The sequence below is a fragment of the Anopheles coluzzii genome, chromosome 3, assembly GCF_943734685.1.
Source record: "Anopheles coluzzii chromosome 3, AcolN3, whole genome shotgun sequence".
Classification (NCBI taxonomy): Eukaryota; Metazoa; Arthropoda; class Insecta; order Diptera; family Culicidae; genus Anopheles; species Anopheles coluzzii.
Window position 1 is genome coordinate 59,353,086 of NC_064671.1, and position 25,843 is coordinate 59,378,928.

Consider the following 25,843-nt stretch of genomic DNA (forward strand, 5'->3'; position numbering starts at 1 on the left):
CTCCAAGCGATGAAGCTCAGCTGGTTGGGGTATCCCACCAACAGATAGCGCCACCAGCTTTTTTGCTATTTTTAGAATGCATGAGTCGTTTGCCATCTGCTAAACGAAGTCTTTCTATATTCCGTTTAGGTAGAGAACTTGAGTCGTTTAGAAGCCGTTTAGTGGTCGTTTAGTGGATTTGTGGCACTTGGGTATTCATTCCATCTATTGAGCAAATCAGAGAAGCTATGGAGCTTTCGTATTTTTTCTATGGATATTTAATTTTCCAGTCGTTTAAGCTTAATCTGTGGCGCTTGGGTTACCACCACTGAGAAAAAAATGTGCTTCTTAGTCTTTCTTTTTCTTATAATTGCTAATACAATTTTCAGATCGACACTTCAGAAAGACCTTCATTTGTGTAACCGCTGAACCAAATCTAATCCATATCCTAGATAAACATTTTGCATATTCTCGTGAGATGGAACTTTCATTTTGCACATTAGTACACCCCCCCCCCCTCCCCCCCTCCCACACGTAACACTTCTTTTTAACTGAGTTTCGAGTTTTAACCTACCGAAAACTACAAATAAAATGTTGGTGCTCCTACCGAAATCTGCCAACATTATCTGGCCACACTGTTCACTTCACCGTCCAGCAGGTTTATAGCCGCGGGCAATGGATTCAGTTCTTTATCACTTTTCCCCTAGGCAAAAACGCAAAGCCACGGAAAGGAAAGAATACCAACACTCGGGGTGTTAGAGGTGTAGTGTGAAAATCGACCGCTGCTTTCCGTTGCGTTTTGTTCCGAAATAAAAACCGTGATCCGTGATGCAAAGCATGCCCGTGCGGGTGGTGATCAGTCGTTAAACTATGTACACAGTCGTTATAAAACCAACCAAAGAAGAAAATGAATTGCCATCAGATTCTCAGTGGTGCCTGTAATGCAGGCGATCGTTGTTTTGCTGTCGGATCCGTCGAAGGTGTTCCTTTCACAGTACGTCCACATTTTGATTTGTTCGATTTAGAATTAGGGGGTGACAAACTACACGGGGGTCTACGAAATACCCCGTGATCGGGGTGATTGATGGTGATTCACGGTCATTCACGAAGGACTCTGCTAGAAACAACCCTCCCCCCCCCTCTCCCGACCTTTCTACCCTTTTCTATGCCTCTGCCAAGTGATATGGTGGAAGTGGTCAGTGGAACGATTTACATGTTGGCAACCAGACGAGATTGTGTGAGATTGTGTAAATAAGTGGGCAATTTCAAATAAGGGAGCAAAAATCAAATACGAAATTCCTTATCGTAAAGCTCGGCAGGCGACACAGTTATGTGAAGAACAAGAGGGTTTCTCGCGGCGAATGTGAAGTGTTCCCACTCTACACCACAGGTGAAAATCAATAAATGCCCAAAGGGCGAAAAAAACTAAAGTTTAGCAGGGTCATGCTGCAACTGTGTACATCTATTACGTACGTTGATCCATTGCCAAAAAGCTGCCCACATTCGGGCAGGAATAGTGAAATAATCGAAAAATGGAAAAACGGTGACGTTTGATAGTCACTTGACTGATAATTTTTCACTCTCTCGTTTGTGAACGCTCTCCCAATATTCTCATCGATATACGCACGCACACGCGCACATTTCTCATGTGCGACTACTTACGCGAAACAACAACCTGATGTGATGTGCACAGTGGTGTTGTTTCCTGCGGCCGGAGAGGAGAAACGCGGACGGTGCAATTATCTCCATATGATATCAATCTTTTGATTACGGGGGATATTAGTGGAGTTTTCGATTGTGCAAATGTTCCATTATTACACACGTCTTAAACCAGTTACGCTTCGAAGAGGGGTTTTACCGTTTTTTGGTTGCTAAAATTGATTGCAATTTGCACGTGAACATCATTGTTTGTGTTGATATCGCGCGATATGCTTGCATGTAGAACTAGATTCGCGCAATGATAAGCCAAAGGTAGGACGAACTGCTCCACAGGTCATGTACGGACGCGAGACCATGGCCTACTGCTTGTGTTGTTTGTTCATCTAGTTATCAACCATACTGCGGGGCTATTTGTTCTGTCACTTTGAACAGAAGGAAACGAGAAAAAAACAACCACCACAACAACATGGAAATTTCACAGTTTCATTACAGACTGGCGACTTCACTCAGCCGTATGCCGTATTATTTACCCATTGTTTTTTTGTGACATACTTTTAGGCATACGCGGCAGGATGTAATATTGTGGTGCTAGCGAGCAACTTCGAGCGAGTGCAGATCATTCCCGGTGCGGTGCACAACTACATTCGCATCTCGGCATTAGATGCCAGCACCGATACGGGAAAGATAGCGGCCGCGTACGAGGACAAGGTATGCATCTTCGAACCAACGCCTCTAATCCACACGGAAAGGGCATCAACGCACGGATTGGAGTACAAGTAAGCACACTGTCAGAGAACCCTTTTGGGAGGGTTGCGGCACTGAAGAAATGCGTATGGCTTATATCATTTATCTTGTGATTGTTATTTTTTAGGTGGGTGCAAACCGGAAGCTTGCAGGCAGCGTCCCATATCAGTTCGCTTTCGTGGAACCTCGAGGGAACGCGTCTGTTGACGGGAGGGACCGTATTGCAGCTGTGGCACGAGCGCCTATCCAAGCAGGATGATGACGAGCCGGGCTGTATGTTAACCGGAAAGGCGCTAATCCTGTGTAGTTGCTAATTTACGTCGGTTTTTTGTGTGCTCTTCTTTCCAGCGGTTAAATTCGAAATCGGAGGAGAGCGTGATCCCAAAACGCCCACCGGTGAGGAGGAAGCCGATAGCAGCTCGTGGGATTGCGTTTGGAAATGTCACACCGCAACACCGGTCCATCATATGGCGTTCAGCCCGGATGGTACGCTGTTCGCTACTTCCGGCAAAAGCGATCGCCTGGTGAAGGTGTGGTACGAGAACAAATACAGTACGTATTGACTGGTCCATTTTTTCAACGGTTTGTCCAATTAAACACGAACGAACATTGTATCTTTTATTCTAGCCTTGTTTCCTAACAAAAGCTTCGATCAGTCACAGTCCCAAAGCTTTGCGGGTGCACCGGAAATTAGCTATGGGTTTGTGTATGTCGCGCATCCGCGTGCCGTAACGCATCTGTCGTGGCGCAAGACGAGCAAGTACATGCCGAAAGGCTCGGTGTCGAACATGTTGGTCACGTCGTGTCTGGATAATATCTGCAGAATCTGGGTAGAGACGGTGCTGCCGGAGGATGGGCTGGTGAACATGAACCAATTTGATCCGCTGGCATCGCAAAACCCAAAGTTCCGCACCCATCGGCACAAGCATCGGTTTATGCAACGGTTGAAGCACATGAAAACATGCTTCCACATACGCCGCCATGCGAAACACAGCACCGGCGGACCGAACGGTCTGAACGGGATGGGACCGGGCTTTGGTGGACCGGGAGCTAGCTCTGGGTTCGGCAATGCGCCGATCCCGACGCTACCCTCGACGTACAGTGTGCACGACTTCCATTCGTACGGCTACCATGGCACGGGCATGAGATCCGGGCTGCACTTTCACCTAGCCGCGTCGATAAACGCCGAAACGGACATACCGCTGGTGCCGTCGATGCACACGACCGACCCTTCCACGCAGCCCAATTTCATACTGCACTGGCTGAACAACAAGGAGATGCACTTTACGCTGCAAGCGGAAGGGATCCTGCAGGAGATGACGCGCAAGGTGATCGAGAAGGAGGAGATGCAAAATGCCTCCGGAAGCAATAGTGAGGGTGGGGGAGGAGTCGGTGCGAACGACCCCGGTGGAAGTCTGCTGATGGAGGACGGTTCCATAGCCGATCACCACCGAAAGGGGCAGCTTAGAAGCGCACTGTCCCAGGAGGAGAGTAACAGTAGTGAGGAACATCCACCAATGCATTCGCAGCATCGTTCGCATTCGATCGGAGCAGGCTCGCACGTCGGGCTGCCCAGTCATCATTCGCTTTCGAACACCACGTCCATCAATTCGCTAGCGAACGATGGAAATCTGCACGTAACGGATTCGCTGGATATGAAGATCGATTGCCTGCTCCGCGACTGGCAGCACAGTCCGGATCTGCTGTTCTCGATTCATCCGATCGACGGCAGCTACTTGATTTGGGTGGTGGAGTGGTTGGACGAGTACCATCCGGGCTCGTACCGCCAGGCGCAGGTTTCCTTTTCCACGCGCATCCCGTCGGCTTTCCCGCTGGGAGACGCAATGTCGATGTCCACTACGGTTGCCCTTTACAATACCGGCGGCAATTTGGGCTTCCGAGATATGATCATGCGCGGGCCGAAATCGTCGTGCGGTGCAGGTGGGCTGAGCAATGGCGGACAGCTGGATGTTGTTAGCGATGTGGTCACGTCGCTTCCGAGCGTGATGGAGGAAAATGAGGCCAACGAAGATGATAATGCCGAGCAGGCCAGCAATGCGGAGACGGAGGATCGCGGAGGCGAGGAGACTGGTGACCACCACGCTTCGAAAAAGGACCATACTGGGGCGGACGGTGCCCCACTCGAGCAGGCCGATATTTTAACCGCTCCACCCTCGCCCACCATCTCGATGGTCACAAAGCATTCGAACGGAACGCTCAACCTGTGGCAGCTGACTTTTGCCGATCGAAGCAAGTTTTCGCAGGTGCTCAGCATTGGGCACGCCTCGCGTGCCTCCGGTCATCGGTTCCGGGTGAATGACATCACTTGCCATCCAGTGCTGCCGCTATTGCTGACGACGTCGCACCACAACATTCCGGACATACCGACGGGAGAGCCGGCGCAACCCGGAGGTGTGACGGGCAACCGTTCCGCGGGGATGCATCGCTCGAAAGATGTGTGCGCCCCGTCTGGATTCTGCTCCGAGTTGATACTGTGGCGCGTAGATGCCGTTGGACCATTGTCGCAGTCGGGTGGGGTGAGCGAACTCGCGCGCATCAATTCGCCGGAAATATCTGCGTTCAGTAACGTCGCCTGGATACCGACCCTGCTTCCCAGCACAACGCTCGGCAATCTGAGTAACTCACCGTCCGCCTGCTTCGTGGCCAGCGACGGTGAGTGCTTGCGGGTGTATCAAGCCGTGATCGATGCCCGCACGCTGCTGGCCGAGATTTCGAGCTCCGAGCGACGCTGCCGTAGGATGGACTCGCTGATGTCGCTCTCAACCGAGTCTTCGGAGAATGCTGGAATGTTGCCTCCCATATTGCACGACAAAATCAAGATCGTTTCGCAGCAATCGACCGCCCGACCCGGGTGCATCATACAGCTGGATGCGATCGACGATGCGACCCATGATTGGCAGAACACACAGTTTTTGCACGTGTTTCAGGAGCAGCTAATCACGGGAGAGCGCACGGAATCGATGGATCCGTTTGCTGGCGCGAACACCACACTTCCAGCTGGATCGAGCATCGATGCGGATGGGCTAAACCCGGACCTAAAGCCTACCATTGGACTGATGGACGGTGGTATGGGGGCGATGGTGGATCTGCAGCGCAACGCCCAGTTCGAGCAGCCGTTCTATCTCGTGGTGCTGGAGCGTACACAGAACGGCACTACGCTGCACATGTGGCGCATCGTAATTGCCTCACAGCCGGCAGCGGCTGATGAAATGAGCAGCAGCATGATGTACGTGCCGGACAGTAACCTTGTGCAGGATTTGGACGATCCCGAGAATCTTCACCGGCCTTCGGTAGTGCCGGACGATTTGCCCAAGAGCGCTGGCCATCATCGGGCACCGCTCGATCATGCTTCACACGTTAACATTTCCACAACGAAAGTGTGCACCCAGGAGCTACCACTACCGGACGGCGTGGATGTCATCCATGCTGCACCGGCAGCCGGTCATCTGAGCTCGTCCTCGATCTATCCAGCCTGTTTTGCGCCGTACATAATCGTTACCGCGTGCTCCGATTCGACGGTGCGCTTTTGGAAGTGTAAAAGCACAACGCGCAAGGAGGGCGGCAAAGGTGCCGGTGAGAGTGAGAGCAGCCAGGTGCCCCATTACGAGTGGTGTGAGTGGGAAATGATCCGCAAAGATCAGGAATCTACGATCGATGTGAACGGGCAGCTGCTGCACATAAGTGCGGCCTACTCAGGGCGAATTGCTTGCGCGTACAAGTACGGCAAATCGTTTACGCGACCCACGAAGAGCAGCGATCCGGAGACGCGCTTCGTCAACCTGAGTGTGGCCATCTACGAGTGCGAGTCAACCGGTGGCAGTGAATGGGTGCTTGAAGATACTATACACCTGAAAAATATTCATCTGCCCCGCATTCAGGTGGACCACAACTTGGATTTAAGCTACCTGTACGACACGCGCACACTGCAGAAAAAGCAGCGCCTCAATCAGGTACTGCACACCCTCTCGCATGACGATGCCAGGTCACCGCGGTCGGTGAATGGCGACGTTACGCCAGAGGCACTGGCGAAACCGGGCACGGGTCTGCTGGCCGTACCAAGCTTCAGCACGCTGCAGTCGCTGCGGAAAAGCATCACCGAACACGGTAATACGTGCCCGATCACCCAAAAGCATCTCGTGCAGCTGGACTGGGTTTCCAAGGAGGATGGATCGCACATTCTTACCGTTGCCGTTGGCAGCAAAATCCTACTCTTCACCCCCGTTAGCAGCGATCTGGCACAGTCGAACATGAAAGCGATGAAGGAATCGCAATCGACGAACCGGCCGTTACTACGCAAGGCTAGCTCGTTGGCGCAACCACATTTCAACGACGAAATTCGCTGGATGAAGCTACGCCAGATCGAGCTCACGACGGCCGACGGTCTGCCCCCGCTACCGATGCAGATCTCGTGGGTGCGGGACGGAATCTTCGTCGCCGGGATGGACTCCGAGATGCATGTGTACTCGCAGTGGAAGCCGCAGAGCAACAGCCTGTACAACGTGAACCCGCAGCTGGACATTGACGACATGTACGATACGCGCAACCTAAAGGATGAGGACCTTCGCTCGATGGCGCAGGACAGCACCCAGCGCCGGCTGGCGAACGTGTCCTCGATGCCGGTTCTGTCTCGCGTCAGCTCCATCAATCTTAACCAGATGCTATCGTCGGCAGATACGAAGAAGAAGAAAACACTTGCTGCGGCTAGCACTGGGCAGATAGGTGCGGTGGCGGCCGCTGCAGCTGCGGCCGATCAGCAGCAGCAACCTGGCCATCACGATTACATGACCGACTATGGGCTGTTCGAGGCTTCGCGCATTGCCTGCCCGGTACTGCCACAGTACCATCCGAAACAGTTGATGGAGCTGCTGAACTCGGGCAAAATACGTTGGGTTAAAGCGATCCTAGCCCATCTTGTTCGTTGCATCAGCGGTTCCTATACGGTGCGCGGATGCGGAGGAGACGAGGAAAGTCTCAACCGACAGGTATGCTTGGCTAGTGAACAGCTCAAACGTTTGACCTTTCCCCAGTTCCCCCTTTCCCGCTCCATCCGCATCACTTCCAAATCGGCATTGGTTCTATCGCATTATGGCACTTCTAGCAAAGTGCAATCATTTTCATAGCACGTCTCCTGACGAGTGGAGTGTGCAGAGGATCATAATTGACACCCACCGACGGAACAGTGTGTGTGTGTGTACGTGCGTGCGTGTTTATGTATAAGTGTTCGTGTATGTCGCTAATATTTACCTTGTGTTGCTAATCTTTTAGTGCAACTGTTGTCATCCTTAGTTTGCTCGATTCAGACGCTTACGATAGTGACGAAAGTAGCAGCTGGAATGCATTGAAAGCATCGTTGAATCGTTAGCCCAACTATCTGGTGATTGATCAAGCAGCAGCAGCAGCACCATTACTTCTCACTAGCATGATTGATCGGTCGATCGATTGTTCACGCATTTGGGCATAGCGGTTCTTGCGCTATATTGTTCCGACCATTCTGCATTACTTAGCCATAGCGGATCGATAAGCACAGCACAAGTTCATCTCATCAAAACTTTCCATTTTATTTTCCTTTCCGGCACACTTTTCCACATGCAAATGATGCCATCGCACGGACCTTGCGCTTCTCCTATCTTTTACTATCTATCACTTTTCACATGTTTCCATTATCTTTTCTTTATTTGTTTTATATGTGTGTTTCCAGCGTGGTTGGTCTAGAACTCGCACTCTTTCCATTAGCTGCCCGGCAGGCACCGTTAGTCCTCTTGAACCAAGAGGATCGACGACACAGGTGCGGTTTTTCATAATTTTAACACTTTCTCTCACTTTTCTACATTTTCGGCTGCTCAGATTCAATATATACATTCATCTTCTATATGTCAAATGGATGGGTTTGGTTTACTTACTTTGAAGCTTTTGATATATCTCTCCTTTTCTTGCTACCCTTGTGTTATTGTATCGAATAATGCTCAACTACTCGTTGTTGAAAATGAATATTATTTTTCCCGACTTGATGTACCCCTTAGTGTTTGAAAGATGTATGTGAATTGTTGAGTTCCAAAAAAGGGGAAAAAATCTTTCGGGGATTCTTGCCATTTTTCGAGTTTATTTCTCCAATGGTGTACCTCCTTTATATTTTCACGAAGAACAGTAACATGCACAGCTTCATATAAAATCTTTAATTAAAGAATCTCTGGTTCTTCAGCAACATGTATTTTTTTAGAAACCCCTACACGTTTTGTGTCTTCATTCCCGTTATCTTTGCCACCGTAAAGAAGAAAAAAAAACATTTTGTGATTATATCTTGTTCTTATCTTTGTTGTAAAAGTAACATAATGTGGGCACCATGTCCCTGTGCTAAATTGTTTTATCACACAGTGTTAACATAAATGAAAACATTTGCAAAACAAATCATCCTTCTATCTATCACATTTGGGTATTAATCTTTTCTAACTCCATGGAATTGTGTTTCTTGTATCTGTGAGTCTTATATCATTTTCTTTGGATTGGTAGCATTAAAACAGTTAGCAATTGTTTGCAACAGGTAGTGGATACTTATCTCTTCGTATTTTGTATGAAAACCTAAACTATCCGAGTTGAGTTTAGATATCATTTGCCATCAATTTACCACTTCTCTGTAGTAAAGAAATAGTTAATCAAAGATGCATCGTGTGTATGTATCCTATCCACAAAACTTGTTGAAGAATGTGATAGCTCAGTTGTTGTAGATGCTATGTTGGTTACAGCAGCACGATATAAGTTTATATATTGATTTATTGCCTCAATGAATGCAAAGCTGTAGAAAGCGCTGTACTATTATCTCATAACATACTTACTACAAATGTGTTGTACCACACCGAATCAGATTCCAGAGGAGCTAACGCTAGACTATGCGGAAATTACATCCATTCCTCCATTGCCCTTGTGGACTCTGCTGGCAGCAGACAAAGAATCGACCAGTAGCAATTTGCAGCAAAATGACGAAGTGAAGGTAAGCTCTAGCGCCAAAAACTATGTTGCGAAACTGTCTAACCCGATGCATGGCTTCCAATGTGTAGGATTACAATGAACTGTTCGAAAGCAACACGGCGGACGAATCGCTTGACGATTTGCTGGACGATGAAAGTGGCGGTGGTGAGACGAATCGCCACATGGATCGACGTTCCTCGCTGCCCGAAAAGCACTTCCTTTCCCATTTCGGTCCCCGCCAAGGGCAGCTGCTTTCGCGACTGCTGACCCACACCCATCTGCCCGGACTGTCGTCGCTCGATCAGATGCATCTGCTCGCGCTGGCAGATACAGTATCTACGTGCAACATTGACTTTGCGGAGCGGTTTGCGATCGATGCTGCCAAAACGGCGATCGCGAAGGAAAATTTGACCGGCGTGCCGAACACGGAAAACATTTCGACCGATTCGCTGGACGACTGCGGGCTTCGATTTTTGCTAGCAATGAAACATTACAACTATTTGCTGCGATGTTTGCCGATTTCACAGCGCCATTCGTTCCAGAAGCAGGGCGTCGGGACGTCCAACATCGTGTGGGCATTCCACTCGGAGAGCGAGGAAGAGCTGCTGAATCTAATCCCATCGTACGTGAAAGGCCAACCGAAGTGGCACGTGCTGAAGGAGCTCGGCGTCGGATGGTGGCTGCGAAATAACAACTTGCTGCGCCAGTGCATCGAACGCCTGGCAAAGGCGTCCTTCCAGGCCAATCAGGATCCGCTCGACGCTGCCATCTACTATATGGCGATGAAAAAGAAATCAGTCGTATGGGGACTGTATCGTTCGAAAAGGGACGAAAAGATGACTGCGTTCTTTGCGAACAATTTCGCCGAGGATCGCTGGCGCAAGGCGGCATTGAAGAATGCATTCGCACTGCTAGGAAAGCAGCGATTCGAGCACGCCGTTGCATTCTTCCTCCTGGCAAATTCGCTCAATGACGCGCTGGAAGTTTGCTTAACGAAGCTGGAAGATTTGCAGCTCGCCCTGGTGATTACGAGATTGTACGAAGGAGAGCACGATGCCACGCCGCCGAGCTTCAAGAAGCTACTGTACGAGGAGGTATTGGGATGCGACAAGAACGGTGAAAATCAGGACCTCAGTCGTGCGCATCCGGATCCATTCTTGCGCTCGATGGCACTTTGGATATTGAAGGACTACTCCGGTAGCTTGAGCACGTTGCTGGACAGCCAGATTGGTAGCATGCATCCCCTTTTCGATGACGAAAGTGCTGCTCTTGGCAGCGCCTCCCATCATGACGCCGGTCATTCGACAAACCCGAACGTGTTCAACTTTTACGTCTACTTGCGTACCCACCCACTGCTCATTAGGCAGCACATAGCCTCCTCGGCACAGGACAAGAAGAGGGCACAGGTCGTCATTGCTGGCTTCAGCTACGGCGATACTAGCACTGTGTCAGGCGGGTTAGCAACGGATAAGCAGATTCAGCTTGAGGACTCCATTACGCCCCTGGAACGGCAGCTTTACTTCACCACTGCCCACGCTCACTTCAAGGCAGGCTGTCCAGCCTTGGCACTGGAGGTGCTGAGCAAATTGCCGACCAAGGTGATCGAGCAGGAAACGAGCAATGTGCAAAGTCCCGCCAGCGGACTCGACGCAAAGGACCAGAGTACACTCATCGCAACAGGTACCTTAGACTGGAGTAACGAAACCAGTGGTAAAGAAACGGCCACATCGTTTGATTGGGGTGCCAGTACGGGTAACAGCACAGCTATGGACTGGGGAGCACCGGTGTCGACCCAGCTCAATGGTGGTGAAGATGAGTTTAAGATCGTATGGGATGATGACGGTGCGGCTGCCGGCGATGACTGTGAGAGCAGCGATGACGATGGAGGCATACAGATAAAGAAAAAACCAGAACCGGACAGCCTGCCGCTCAATAAGAACACTGACACTGAGTTCGAAGATGGCGGTTCTGCCGGCGGTGGCAGTCTGGACATAATGGCACAGCAGCTCAAGTTTATCGCGTGTTTAAAGATACTCATGGAGGAGCTTTCGACACTTGCAACCGGCTTTGAGGTGGACGGTGGACAGCTGCGATACCAGCTATACGTGTGGTTGGAGCGCGAGGTAGAAGCTTTGAAGCAGCTGTGTAACTACAGCACCGGCGACTCGGAAAATACCGCCATTGAAGACACAACGACGAACGCAGAAGCGATGGATCGCGATACACCCGTGCTGGCGAACAAATTCCAGCACGATAAACCAACCCTGCACGAAATTCTAATCCAGGAGAAGCAGGACTTCGAAGCAAAGGTGCAAAGGGCGGCGAGACGTAAACGCTGGCTGAAGGCTAACGAAACATTGCTGCGAACGTTGCTAAGCTACTGCTCGTTGCACGGTGCTAGCGGTGGCGGTTTAGCTTCGGTTCGCATGGAGCTAGTGCTGCTGTTGCAAGAGCTGCAGCAGGAGAAAACGCAGCAACAGCTGCTGAGCCCGTTGCCATTCCCGACCACTCTGCCGCTGCTGAGTGCGTGCGTTGCCGGTAACAAAACAGTCATCGCAGACCCGCTGCGCTATCTCCAATCGCACACGCACGATATGCTACAAACGATGGTCAACATGCGTACACCACCGCACATGAACCGCGCGTACACGTTTCCGAGCGGTATCTTCGTCCTGCGTGATCTTGCCGTCGCGCTTTCCGCTTGCATCTACCAATCGCTGTGCGACTCGGACACGTTCAGCGTGAAGCAGTCGTCCTCGTCGATCGACGGTGGTAGCCAAGGTTGCCACAGTCCCGGCATGGAAACGATTGCGAAACTGAACGCAAGCTGCCAGAGCACGCACCTGATGGCAAACGCGGCAGCTCATCAGCGACGTCGCAAGTATTCGACCGATGAACCGCTGGCGGTGAGCACACCGCCCTCCAAATGGCCCGGCGTGACAAACCTGCGAGCGCTGTTGGCACGAGAGAAGGACGAAGATACACCGCGGCTGAACGTGCTGCTATGCGAGTCGTTTGTGGCCGCTTATATGGCGCTGTTCGTGTACGCTCTGACCACGTGCGATTGTCACATCCTGTACCGTCTAGCCGGGCAGAACTTCTGCGACAGCTCCTGGTCGACACTGTTCGGCGGTGGCGTAAAGAAGCTGTTGCGCAAGGCTACCTCGCACGCGCAAACGGCCCAGACCGTTCAGGCGCAGATGCAGCAGGAAAGCATGGAGGGTTCTGCCGAGGCTGGAGCTAGTAGTGCGGAAGGTAGCGTTTGGGGTGCGGTAACATCGCTTACGAAACATCGGGTGAAGCTAAACATGAAACTGCTGGGACCGTTCGCTGGACCCCAGGGTGCATCGAACATGAAGGAGGACAAACCCACGTACCGGGAGCAGTTCGTGCCGCCGGAAATGTCTATGGTGTCGTACTTCCTTACGAAACCTATTCCCAAGGGACTGGGGGCGGACGAAGAGGAGTATGATTCGGCCGACTCGGCCGTATCGGATCTCGACGACGAAGACGAGGATGAGGATGTGTTCAACGATCCGCTAAACAACGACCCCAAAGCATCGCAAGTGTCGGCCGCCGTCCGGAAACACCGACTTGAAAATACCGAACATTCGAATCCGAACTCCTACTCGTGGTGCATTATGCGTTTCGCCTTAATACGCGTGGCGCAGAACCAACTGCAATCGTTCATTGCAATCGCCGGCATCGAAATGCAAGGTAGGTAGTTAGCTAATTCCAATCAGTACTGCATTCGTATTACTCCATTCCCTTAATGTTGTTTCGCTCTAGAACTTCCTGTGAGCAGTCCATTGGTACATGGCATATTGAGATCGTTGTCATCATGGCAAGATCTGCTAAAAGAGGAGCTAGAAAATCGGGGACCTGCTTCAGTTGATTACATTCCAGGTAATTTGTGCGACAGTCAACGCTAGTTTTATGTTAAATTTAATTAGCTCATTCGGCTGAATGCGTTAATGTTGCTTAAATGTTGTGTATTGTATTTCCAGGCTGCTTCATTGAATCCGAAGCGAAGGGTCCAGCCATTCACAAGTATCGCTCGTTGCTGGAACGTTCCAACACGCCATTTAGCCCTTGCTTAGCCGCATCAGCGCCCGCTAGACGGCTGTGGAACTATTTGGTGCGCATTGAATCCGTACAGGAAATCTTTATACGGGCTGTGTTCGGCAAGAAAAAATCCTCCTCCAGTGCGTTCGACCCTGGAACCGGACTAGGATCCGCATCCGCTTCGGTTGTTGACTCCGGAACGCCCGTCGGCAATGAAAACAATGGAAGCTTGGCGCACCATCAGCAGCACAATCAAAACATTCCAGAACCGGTGCGAATCATACACAAAGACCAGGAGCAGATATCAGCCTTCTGTCTTAATATGGTAAATCCTGGCCTGCTCGCACTTGCCACCCCCAGAGAGGTGCAGGAAATGGATATATCGTTGTTGCTCGAGTCGCCCAACTGGATGGAGGATGAGTGCGAGATGGACATCATGAATTTGTCCAAGGACATCGAATCCCTCGCTTCGAGCAATTTTCTCGTCATACACACGTCGACGGATAAGTAAGTTTTGGATACCACCGGTAATATTGTGCACGACGTTTTACTTACGCTCAAACGCGCATTCCGTTTTACATTTTAGGCATCTGCTTAATCAAAACATTAGCAGCGCTCAAAACTATGGTGCACCTTCTAGTCCCCAACCTGGCATTGCTGGACAATCAGGCCGCGGAGCTTCAGTGGTATGTATTTACTTGTGGTAAAGCAATTCATTTTTAAAGAAAACATCAAATTTTCACTGTTACACTGTGCAATCATTGTCGGTGAATAGTTTGTATGCGTATTATTCCATTCCGTATTCCAAATGCATTCATTTGGAAAATATAATCGAAACATGTACAAATCTTCATAATGTGTGCGTGTTGATGGACAGTTAATGCTTTCTGTTTTGCGTCGTATTTTAACCAAAGGCTCATCTTTGTATTTCATCTGATAATGTTTACGGATACGGGCAATTCTCACCAGTTAGGGAGTTTATTATTAATTAAATAATTAACTATCTAAAAATGGTCTAAGTAAATGCATAGCGCTAAGTGATGTTATGTTATTGTTTTTAACAATAGATATATCTATAATGCCAAATGGTAAATAGCCTGAAGACATATCTACTATTATTACTTTCGTTTCTTCCAGTGTATGTTATTGTCTGCTGCCATTTGTCTCTGAGATTATTTCTATTTGCTTTCATTATATGATGAATAATATTTTTCCTATAATTATGTAAAGCCTATGCCATAATGACCATGTGTTTAAAACCAATATTGAACCATTCTCTCTCTCTCTCTCTTCTTCATTCTGCTTGTAATGCATATACATGGATTTGTGCCGGTCACTCTTCTTGCCGTCATGTACCGAAATTTAATGTATAAACTATACGACGGTATTGCATGGCAAAAACATGTCCTTCCTCCGAATAATTCATCCTAATGTGCTAACATAAACGTTGGAAAAATTATCATACACGTGCAGATCAAAGGAGCTACATTCCCCGGTAGTCAGTGTCCACGGTTCTGCAAGCTGGTTATCGATCGTTCTAAACATTTATTGAAACCGGTACATTACTTTGTTGAATCGATTCATCATGTTTTTGTACTTAACCTTTTAATAGTTGAGCTACTTCCTTAATGTTTAGTTTTGAAATTATGAAATCCCCTTCAAATATCGGCTTGTCGGCTTTTGTACTTTGTTTGCTGTATGTTTCACGTTTGTTTATAATACTTGGCATAGATTAAATAGTATGTTGAACCATGATATACGCTTCTGTTTGTGAAGAAAGCAATATTGAACATATATCTGTATCACAACACTTTTTTTTAAATAATTATTTGTTTTACGTTCACAATTGTAGATATATATGAATGTATAGTTATTTTCGATAATGAATTTAATTTTTGCACTCATTATCAATGTTAATTTTGTTTTCAAAAATATACCTTAATGTATGAATTCATTCATTAATGATCCGTCACATTTCAGCATTCTGTTTGGTAAAATGTTTAAACATACATTTGATTGTTTCAATCTGTTTTGCTTTATTGTTGTGTATTATGCACGTATTAATTAATAATTAATAGCAATCGTACCGATCCCGCAAGATAATGGTATTGACTTTTCATCAATTCTTCAACCACAAGGTGCTGAAACATAAAGTGGATAACATAAAGCGAATGTGTGCCCATCCGCTAATGCCGCTGTACCTTACAGGCGGACAGGATGGTTCGGTGCAGATGTGGGAATGGGGTCATCAACAGGTCGTCTGTACGCCACGCTCTCCGGGAACGTTTGCAAAGGTCACACGCTGCCGGTTTTCGCAGCATGGTAATAAATTTGGTATCGCTGATGGTGATGGTAATCTTAGCCTCTGGCAAGTGGGCCTCGCTAGCCAAAACAATCGCCCGTTCTTCGTAAGTACAGCTTAGTGTTATGGTCAGCAAACTAATGTGCCACTTATTAATATGTGTTTGCGTGTCAACCCTTTTAGACGTACCAATGCCATAACAAAGGAATCACAGATTTCGTATTTCTCGGATCATGCAGTCTAGTGGCAACAGGTACCTTTACATTTAGAAGGGAGTTGCGAACGGGGTTGTAATAACTGATTTGTTTTCCTCTTTTTAATGCAGCTGGGCATAGCTCCGAAAGCAAAAACGTAGCGATATGGGATACACTTTTACCACAAAAGAAGGCTTTGGTAGCGGGTAAGTGTAAAGAGTTATGCAAGTCTTTGCTCCCCGATTTGCTTGCTAATCCGCTTGTTTTTCATCCTATCGTTGTAGCCTTTACGTGTCATGATCAGGGTGCTTCTAGTCTAGCGTATGCACCACAGCATCAGCTTCTTATTTCAGCCGGTAAAAAAGGTGATGTGAGCATTTTTGATGTTCGTCAACGTATTCTGAGACATCGGTTCCAGGTAAGCTTACAACTAACTGCGAAAAAGAATTACAAAACAGTTAATAGTAACTTTTTGCAGGCCCACGAACATCCAATCAAATGCTTAGCGATTGATCCGAACGAAGAGCAGTTTGTAACCGGCTCGGCTGATGGTGATATTAAGGTGAGCATGATTAATTTTACACTTCTGCAAGTGTTGATTATTGGGGTTTGATGTGCAAATAAAAAATGGGTCCTTTATTATTTTTTTTACCCAAATGCGCCACCATACTACACAAAAAAGGTTTGGGGCCTGTCAATACATACCCAGCTGTACAGTTTCATGGGCGAGCATGCTCGGAGCAGCTTTTTCAAGCACATCGGGCAAGGCGTTACTCAGCTGCAGATAGACCAAGGAGGCCGACTATTTTCCTGCGGTGCTGATGGTTCAATGAAAGTCCGGCAGCTACCTGATCGCGAATCGATCGTTCATTCGCTGTACTAAGAATGCTTAGACAAATTCGTTAATCGACACCACCACCACCATTCTGAAAGACCCACGCCGTAATGGCGCACGCATAACAAAAGGATTGCAAAGAAAAACAGGAATAGAAACGAAACAAACTTTAAGTAGACAAGTTGTAGAAATCATTATTACAAGTATTAACGGAATGAAATAGAATGACAATGTTGAAGGTGGCAGGGGGAAGGGAAGCAGAACTAGATGAAATGAATGTTTGTTTTGTGACCCGTTTGAACCAAAACCAATAATTTGGGCTGTTGACATGTATGAATGAGTAATCGCAAACCACCTCAGAGTAAAGATATAGGGCAGGATTATTTAATGTTGTTTTATTCCAAAAACTTTGAATATGATTTAGCTTCACATCATATTAAGATTCGTATAGTTTTGCTCATCGTTAAACATAACCAATTTGATGTACGTTAAGCATTGACGTTGTAAACCCCATCTCGCTTAGAAAGTATAATCCGGCAGGCGATGAACGATGAACAATGTGACTGACATTAACGGGAGAGGAAGTGTGTTATTGATGGAAGAATACTATAGAATACATTCATACGACTCGTATAAGGTTTAAACCGCGTCCCTACTAATTGAGCGAACGTATTCGTAACGATGTGAGAGTGGATCGGGAGAAAAATGATGATTACTATGAAGAAGATGAAGCATAATAGAACATAATAAATCTAGGAATGCAACACACCGCAGACAATACCCATATTGAGATGCTTAACGATAGAATAACGTTATACCAAAAATAAAACAAAACAAAACAACAAAAAAACACGGATCCATATTAAATTAAATTAAACGACAGTCCGCATACAATATAATCAAACAAATAGGGAAGGAGCTAAAAGGGCAGAATGCTTCGGAAATTCAAAGCGATGTAACTAATGTGTGTGTACTCAAAGATATCGAATGGCGCCATGTGGGGTAGTAAAGTTAACTGAACTGAAGGCAGTAAACAGCTAGGAACCCTTTTCGGGAGGAGACAAAAACAAACACACACACATGGAACGTCACACGATCGTCGTGTGCTACTTACATACGATTGTGTTGCTATTGCAAAGATGAGATAGAGCAATGAAAATGGACTATATATGAAATGCAAAAAAGGGTGTTATGTAAACTGGTTAAGCTGAATAGTTAGCACCGATAATCGACTAGTATTTAGCAATTAATTGCGAATTCCTTCGAGTATTGTGTTGATGCTCATTATTCCTGCTGGTTGGTTTTTATCGTTTTATTGTAAAATGCTTCTTTGTATATCTCCAGTTGCCTGTCGCCGCTGTTGTTTTCAATTCGGGAAAGTAATTGCTATGTTTTAAAATAATTATTTTCTATTTCAAAAATTCTTACTAACATATTTCTGCCGTTGAGCCAACGCTTTGATATTTCATTTATATAGTATAAGCTACAGCAATTCAACGATACAAATGTTTCAATGGTCGTGTTAAAAACACATACGTGCGTTAACACTCAAACCAATAACTGTTTCAAACCGATGCTCCAATTGAACTTTAACAAACACAGGTTATATAATGCCGCAAGCAGTCGCGGAAGGTTTATTGTTAAAAATACACTCACACACACTCTATTGTTACTCTTTATCTATCCTAAAACCAAACAAAAATTAAATGTAACACATGGAAAAGACAAAATTACGACACAGCCCCGGCATCACAACCGGCAAAAGTTTAAATCGATACAACATAAAAAGGTGAAATAAAACAGCATATACACGGTGCAATATACACGTAACTCGGATCCTAGTAATGTGTCTCTAAGCATAAATGTACGAAAGCAGAACATTGAGGAAATTTATTTTACCGTTAAAATTATTCAGTCAGTAAACGCAAACAGCGCCACATAACCGACCGATACACCAATATGATTGAAAAGTATTGAGCAGATTATGCTAAATGATATTTAACGTAAGATACATGATAAAACCAGGAGTTATACAGCTCTTGCAATTTTGCGTATTTCAGTTTTGTTTATATCTTTCACCTGGTTACAAACATTTTTTTACAAACACGTTAAGTTCGTATGTTGCTCACGGTTTTCCTTCTATTCCTGAGTTTCTTATTACCACGTGCAATCAATATAATCACTTTCTAATATTTCATTTATTCCCTCTTCCCTAGAATCAATGCTATGTTGTAGAGACTAATGCTAATAATATAATCTTCTATGTTAGCCACATACGTAGTGCATGAAACATTTTATAAGATACTGTTATATTTTAGACAATGGGTTTCGTTTGTTTTGTTTTACAATGTTGATCAATTGATTTGCCTTTGGGTTTATTTATTTAATTTGTCAATAAATGTTATATTATGTGCAAGCTTGATTGAAGTTGGTCTTTGTGTGTTATCTGAGCAGTGATGTACCAAGTCGGTTATTTTCATCTTTCGGCTTATTTCCCACAAATAACACCCGCTAAGAAACGGTGTAGTGAAATTAATGTTTAGCCAATTGAATGAATTATATGCATGTAATTTGTAAATTTGACAATGAGTTTATTATACTCAACACAGAACATTTCGTTTAATGCTTTCTTCCAAAAGATTAGGAAATAAACTTAGTCGTGCAAAATTTTCATTTTCGCATTTGCTGACTTTGTTGTACACGAAATAATGCTTAAACCGTGTTTTCCATTGCATAATCGAATTCGATTTCTTAAAAGCTTTTAATTAATTACATCAATTATAAATTTGTTCGCGTTTTTTTAAATATCTAAATAACTTTTTATAAATTCCGCGCCTAAATTAATACACAATAGCCTTTGCTTTGCAAAAATATCTCGATTTTCTCAACAACAAAAAATCAGACAAATGCCAACAAATTAATAGAGGATAAGTTAAGATATGACTAAACGGTACATCACTGGTCGTAAGATTTTCTTATTCTATAGGTTAAAATAATTTCGCATCTTTATTTAGAAACAAAAACATTTGTTTTAAAGTTTGTAACATGTGTTGATTTATTAGGCTTTTTTAAACTTTATACCTTATAATTTTATCAAATCCCGGATATTAGCCCTTATTATTGCGAGACTTTTGTTTCTTGCCGAACTTGGCTTTCTTCTTTTGAAATGCGGAAACATCGCCTGTTTCGGCACTCATCGAATCGTCGGCATTCTCGTTCAGCCGCTTTTCTCCACTGAAAACCGTGTAAAAGAAAAACTCTCATCAGTGCTAGTCGGTTCAGATAATTTTCGTCACCCTTTAATATTACCTTTTGATAGACACTATCGTTGATTTGTTGCTCGATAGAACTTTGCTCCACTCTTCGTCCGTACCCTTGATGGCATACTGATCTAGGTTAAGCTTTTTCAGCTTAGCCAACTCTTTCTTTTGCTGCTTCTCCAGCGTTTTCACATCTTCCGCAAACTCATCGTCGAGGCTCTGCTTCAGTGGGACCAGATTTTCTCCCATGTTCAACTCGCTCGGTTTCGCCATGCCACTCTCGATCGTGCTCTCCATCGTGCGCAGAATGTAATTGGTGAGTTTTTTGACGCAATCGTAAAACTTTGCCAGCACCTGGTTGCTGGGCATATTTAACTCTTCCATCAGTTTATCGATCGTCTTATGCTGCAAGCCACACCCGAGCAGAATTGCCTTGTGGAGCGTCTCGATATGTGCACCGCTCATCTTGCCTTGAAAGTACAGCGACGCCAGATCGGATGTCAGGTCCATGATGAGCTTGTACTCTACCTGATTGTGGATGTACATCTCCAGGCGCTGTACATCGTGCGGTAGAAACACCTCATCGATAGTCGTTTGCGTCAGCGCTGAAACACAAACCGGTTAACGGTGATTAGTAGTAGTAAACGCTTAAGAAGCGCAATCATGTTCAACTCACCTTTTCCTTCCATTTTTACTGCCTTATTCTCGAGCAGTGAAAGTGCCAAGCTGGTGGTAAATTTGTTAAAAGACTTGCCCAGCAGTTTCAACACACGCCGGCGAAAGTCGAGAAAGTAGTCATTTAACCACTCATTCGTTTCGACCCGCTCAACGGTAGAGTTGATGGGACAGAGCATGATGCACGAATGTTCTCCGGTCAGTTCGTTTTCCTTTTGGCTAAGGTATACGGGAACAAACTTTTGGCTCTTCCAAAAACGCAGCAGTTCGCCTGTCAAACCATAAGACGTACCGAGGTAGTCCAGCATCTCTGGCTTTCGTTCGGTCAGTGCTTTGAGCAGGGTCGGAATTTTCTTTCTCGGTGTTATGACCTCTTTCAGTAGATCAACCTCATCGTCATCGATCGTTTCGATACCATTGTCGTCCCCTCCTTGCTCATCACCCAGACCATCCGACTCGATTGGAAATCTTCCCTCATAGTAATGCTTCAACTGATTCAGGGCACGCTTTCCATAGCCCATCTGTTAAAAGTTAAAAATCAAACATTACATCAATCGGTATTATTGTGCGACTAGTGAATAGCTTCAAAATTGAGTGAAAAACAAATTAATTGATCAGACATCTTCGGTTCCTGATTAGGCTGCTCTTTAAAGCGTTACGCTAATATAGACCAATACGTCGCAAATAACTTACGCGTTGATAGTTGGGATGTGTCGCTATGCGTACGATTCGTGCCCCGGACAGCTTCGGGAACTCATGATCGCCAAACTGTTCCGTAATGTTCCACGGAATCAAATCGCCGGACGCTTTCATGCCGCGTACCAGCGAGTTGGCCAGCGTTGTGGAGGAAATTTCTCCCTCCAGGCACACCTGTATTACGACCAGAATTTCGGGCAGCTGATTTTTCTTCACGATCGGACCTAGCAAACAGAACAGATGATGGGCGGGTGCATCGCTCATCATCTGCAAATCGTTCGGGCTGTTTTTGTAGTGCGACGATACGCAGATAGAAACAATGCGCTGAAGGAACGTTTCCGCTGCCTTGTGGTAGGAAAACAGTGCATCTCTATCCACGTAGTACAGCTGACACTCGTCCGGCGGTGGACAACCGGAATTCATATTCTGTACAATCGTTGCGTCGAGGCAGAGCAGCGATGTCAACCATGATTCCACGGGATCACCTGGGCTGTAACGGATTGATTCCTCCAACTTGATCTGTGGAAGGAGATACTACGGTAAATAAAACAAATCTCACAAACATCTCCGTAATTTGTCCTTACCGGAAGTGGTGCATTCGTTTCCTTCTGCAGTTGCGACAGCAGCTTCAAGCTAAGCGAGCGTCCCGTTCCCTCGTACCCGTTGATGGTAGAAGCCATAAAGACCAGGTACGGTCCCAGCATTGCTCTTACCATTGGCAGCGGAATGGCTGCCGCTTCGTCAATGATCAGCAAATCGGCAGCATTCAGCAGATGCGCATCGGTCGGCGAAATGTATTGAATCGTTTGACGATTATTGCGCGTTATGTTGATGCGAATAATGGCCTTGTTAAAGTTGGGATTCGTCGAACGAATGATGGTATAATCCGTATGCTCCTGGTACTCCAGCACATCGAACCCTTTCAGTATGAACTCGAACAGGGTGATCAAATTTTCCGGCGATGGCGACGTTACGTACACATTTACGTATCCGAACGCAATCGATCCGGCAATGGCAAGCCCCATGGCGGCCGATTTACCACGACCACGGCCGGCGGTCAGCGAGGTGGGTGGTTTCAGCTGCTTCTCCGCCAGCGCATCGATAAACTGTGCCACCGCCTTCGCCTGATCGTACGTTCGGCACAGGTTCACCAACGGTCCGGCCGGTGGCGCATCCGCCAGACTTTCCTTCAGCTCTGCCAGCTGTTCGCTCTGAACGTTTTCGATCGACGCAACGTCGATCGGCTTCACGTCCGCGGTACGGGATGACAGCGGCAGCACAGTTAAGTCGTCATTCACCAGCAAGCAGCGCGAACAGTCGGCCAACGAGAGAATAAGCCGCTCGTTGAACCGACACGTCACGTTCTGGTGCGCCTCCGTCCGGTAGCGTTTGTGCACGTCCATACTCATCGTGTACAGCTGCTTGAGGGAGGAAATCGTTTTCAGCAGCAAAATGATCAGCCCACCTCCCTCGACCGTTTCCACGGTCCGGGCCATCAGGTTGGGCGTCAGGGCTTCAAAATCTTGCAGCACGCACACGCCGTACGTTTTGCCGAGGATGGTATGCGTATCCTTGTAGTATCGGCCATGAATCGTCGTCGCCACCCGGAACGCATCGAACAGGTCCGATTCGTTGATATCGATCTTGCCGGACTGTATCTTTTTCGCCCGCTTCTTGCCATGGCTGAAAAGAAAGCACCACAAAATGATTTATTTGATCTGCTATGCTCGAGTTTTGTGCGTAACTACAAACTTACTTCGAAATAGCTTCATCTTTATTTTTGTAGCACCACAGCACCGTAGGCCGTGCTTTAACCGATGCTTTGGTCAGGATGTCGTACAGTATCGGCACCTGATCACGCGCCTTGTTGCCCACAATGACAAACATCGTTCGATGGCCCAACTTTACACCATTCTCAATCATCACCCGGATACGGTTGTCAATCTTTTTCTTCACCATTTTAATGCGAAAAGTGCTTAAATTTTGCTACTTTTAATTCCCGACTTCCCGGTTTCACGTGGGACCTTGTTTCACAAACAAATGCGGTTTTTAATTTGACAGGTACAGGGTGGTTCGTACATCCATGCTGCCATGCTTTACGTTTCGTCGACAATCCTTCCCAGCTGTCTGGTGGTAGTTGATCGCTTCGACGAACTACCGCGGCACGATGTTTGTAAACAGTTTGGAGCGGGCGGGACACGAACCACCTCGTTTTCTAGGGTTTTCATAATGTGCGGAATATTTTGCTACCTTTGCACAAACAACAATACTTCAGACGGGGAACTGGCAGTGAGTGGTTGAATTTGAAATTAAAAAAGAACAAATTTTAAATGAGACTTTGCCATTACAGCTGGAAACGTGCAGGGACCGTCTCAAGAATCGTGGCCCCAATCACTATGCTACCCTGTGGTACGAATCAAGAGTGCTCTTTTATGGATCCGTGCTGTGGCACCAGGGCGTATCGTTATGTCCCCAGCCCATTGAAACAGATGAAACGGTGCTCATCTTCAATGGCGACATTTTCCAGACCAGGGAAGATATGCAAGAGAGTGACACGCGTTGGCTTCTCCACAGCATTGAACGATGTGCCGATGAAAACGCCGTTTTTCATCTGTTGGTCAGCTTGCGCGGTCCATTTAGTGTAGTTTTTCTAAGAAAGCGCGAAAACCGAATTTACTTTGCGCGTGATGCGATCGGTCGAAACTCGTTGCTTCTTGGACTTGTTGCAGATAGTGGAAATATTTTCATCTCAAGCGTTGGAGGTAAGATCCTTTTTTAAGTATATTTTCTGTTACTATTCTACACCCTCTATAAAATTGGTTCTGTTCACGCAGGACTTTTTGCTTCCAGTGTCGTGCACGAATTACCTCCAAATGGGCTTTACTTTATCGATTTGAAGCGAATAAATGAGCCGAACTGTATCACCCTGCTGCCATGGACAGACGATTGTACACAGACAGAGCAGATGTTTGGTAATGCACTAACAATTCAATTAAAAAATGAGCTTGTAATCCCGCAACAACGAATTACTGTACAGGTAAATTATGCATATGTAGTTCAATTTATGTTACAGACATTTTTAAACATTAGCTTACGTTTTTAGCAAAATTTCAATTTCCACCAACTGCTGACTGCTGCCGATGCATCACCACCGGAAGAAGGCCCTTTCGAAACACTGTTAAAGTGCGCTGCTGTTAACAATACATGCAATCAACTACTTTCCACGCTGCTTAAATCAATCCAGGAGCGTATTACAAACACCACACCGTTTTGCAAGCTGTGCGTAGCAAGTCAATCGCCATGTGCGCATCCAAAGGTGGGAATTTTGTTTTCAGGTGGAATCGATTGCACGATCCTAGCACTGTTAGCGGATGAATTTGTACCCGAACCCGTTCCGATCGAGCTGTTGAATGTGGCCTTTGAAAAGGTGAACCGCGCAAATGTACAACGCTCACAAATTGATTGGAACGTGCCGGATCGATTAACCGGACTATCTACGCTAGAGGAACTGCAACGCATTAAACCCAATCGGTAATGCAAACAAAACTTAATAGCCTAATAATGTTGTTAATAATAAGCAATTTTTCCATTCTTTTAAAAGAAAATGGAATTTTGTAGAGATAAACATCTCTCGGCACGAGTTAAATGAGCAAAGGAAAACGATTTCTAATCTCGTGTTCCCGTTGCGAAATGTGTTGGATGAATCGTTGGGTGCTGCCCTTTGGTTTGCTTCGAAGGGCGTTGGAGTTAAAGGCGGAGAACCGTACACGAGCACTAGCCGGGTAAGATGATACTGAGCTACAAAAGCAGTTTTGATCCTTACACTACACTTTTACAGGTACTATTATTAGGTTCAGGTGCCGATGAACTATTCGGCGGATACACAAGACACAAAACAGCGTTCGATCGAACCCTTCGGCTGCATCAAGAGAAAGGTTCGACCGCACACATGGACGACGCTTTCCTGAAAGCTTACGAAGCGTTAGAGGAAGAGCTGAATTTAGACTGGCGGCGCTTGCCAAGCAGAAATTTGGCACGTGATGATAGGGTAATCAGCGACAATGGAGTGACACCCAGGACTCCGTATCTGCAGGAAGATTTCATCGCGTTAGTACGTTCCTTGAAAGCGTCCCAGCGCTGTTACCATCCCTTGGGACCGGGGATAGGGGACAAGCTCGTACTACGCTTGTGTGCCTACAAACTCGGCCTAAATCAAGCAAGCGTGTTAAGAAAGCGTGCTTTACAATTCGGCTCCAGAATAGCCGATCGAAAGCAGAATGCAACGGACCGGTCTGCATACTTGGAAGACTAATGGAAAGCAATGGAAATAATTTTATCATTTTTGGGAGCTTTTTTTCCAAATTCCAGATGATGGAAAAATATTTCGAAATTTCGATTAAAACATCAAACTGTAGTCCGATGTCCTCTTTGCCCTACATTGGTTTTACAT

General features: G+C 46.4%; 3 protein-coding genes across 5 annotated transcripts; 2 read left to right on the forward strand and 1 right to left on the reverse strand.

The window, feature by feature from the left end:
• The first annotated feature begins 657 nt into the window (after positions 1 to 657).
• On the forward strand, positions 658 to 19,184 carry LOC120955112 (dmX-like protein 2). 3 transcript variants are annotated; one of them, XM_040375636.2, is made up of 18 exons: positions 658 to 973; positions 2,197 to 2,414; positions 2,510 to 2,655; positions 2,731 to 2,934; positions 3,010 to 7,385; positions 8,102 to 8,188; positions 9,263 to 9,388; positions 9,456 to 13,083; positions 13,156 to 13,272; positions 13,374 to 13,938; positions 14,018 to 14,117; positions 14,905 to 14,988; positions 15,570 to 15,839; positions 15,917 to 15,986; positions 16,059 to 16,133; positions 16,212 to 16,345; positions 16,406 to 16,489; positions 16,610 to 19,184. In XM_040375636.2, exons 1-18 carry the CDS (start codon positions 887 to 889, stop codon positions 16,808 to 16,810), a joined length of 10,572 nt encoding a protein of 3,523 aa, XP_040231570.2. In that variant the 5' UTR covers positions 658 to 886; the 3' UTR covers positions 16,811 to 19,184. The 3 variants fall into 3 exon arrangements, with proteins under 3 accessions (XP_040231570.2, XP_040231572.2, XP_040231573.2); XM_040375638.2 differs by lacking the exon at positions 14,905 to 14,988; XM_040375639.2 differs by lacking the exon at positions 8,102 to 8,188.
• A 603-nt stretch (positions 19,185 to 19,787) lies between these two features.
• LOC120955113 (RNA cytidine acetyltransferase) lies at positions 19,788 to 23,352 on the reverse strand. Its single transcript, XM_040375640.2, has 6 exons — positions 23,150 to 23,352; positions 21,978 to 23,076; positions 21,391 to 21,912; positions 20,699 to 21,218; positions 20,072 to 20,627; positions 19,788 to 19,996 (listed from the first exon to the last, which is right to left on the reverse strand). Exons 1-6 carry the CDS (start codon positions 23,350 to 23,352, stop codon positions 19,870 to 19,872), a joined length of 3,027 nt encoding a protein of 1,008 aa, XP_040231574.1. The 3' UTR covers positions 19,788 to 19,869.
• A 132-nt stretch (positions 23,353 to 23,484) lies between these two features.
• On the forward strand, positions 23,485 to 25,829 carry LOC120955114 (asparagine synthetase domain-containing protein CG17486). The gene is made up of 6 exons (XM_040375641.2): positions 23,485 to 23,682; positions 23,744 to 24,155; positions 24,228 to 24,430; positions 24,497 to 24,924; positions 24,995 to 25,175; positions 25,232 to 25,829. The coding sequence occupies exons 1-6, from the start codon at positions 23,485 to 23,487 to the stop codon at positions 25,703 to 25,705; spliced, it is 1,896 nt and encodes a 631-aa protein (XP_040231575.2). The 3' UTR covers positions 25,706 to 25,829.
• Positions 25,830 to 25,843: the final 14 nt, after the last annotated feature.

Excerpts from the sequence above, each read along its gene's own strand:
- LOC120955112 (XM_040375636.2), top strand. The coding sequence starts at position 887 with ATGAATTGCCATCAGATTCTCAGTGGTGCCTGTAATGCAGGCGATCGT. Across the intron at positions 14,989-15,569 it reads CTAAACATTTATTGAAACCG|GTGCTGAAACATAAAGTGGA; the intron begins GTACATTACTTT and ends TTCAACCACAAG. Across the intron at positions 16,490-16,609 it reads CGGCTGATGGTGATATTAAG|GTTTGGGGCCTGTCAATACA; the intron begins GTGAGCATGATT and ends TACACAAAAAAG.
- LOC120955113 (XM_040375640.2), bottom strand. The coding sequence starts at position 23,352 with ATGGTGAAGAAAAAGATTGACAACCGTATCCGGGTGATGATTGAGAAT. Across the intron at positions 21,913-21,977 it reads AAACGAATGCACCACTTCCG|ATCAAGTTGGAGGAATCAAT; the intron begins GTAAGGACAAAT and ends CTCCTTCCACAG. Across the intron at positions 19,997-20,071 it reads ACGATAGTGTCTATCAAAAG|TGGAGAAAAGCGGCTGAACG; the intron begins GTAATATTAAAG and ends CACGGTTTTCAG.
- LOC120955114 (XM_040375641.2), top strand. The coding sequence starts at position 23,485 with ATGCTTTACGTTTCGTCGACAATCCTTCCCAGCTGTCTGGTGGTAGTT. Across the intron at positions 24,156-24,227 it reads TTTCATCTCAAGCGTTGGAG|GACTTTTTGCTTCCAGTGTC; the intron begins GTAAGATCCTTT and ends CTGTTCACGCAG. Across the intron at positions 24,431-24,496 it reads AACAACGAATTACTGTACAG|CAAAATTTCAATTTCCACCA; the intron begins GTAAATTATGCA and ends TTACGTTTTTAG.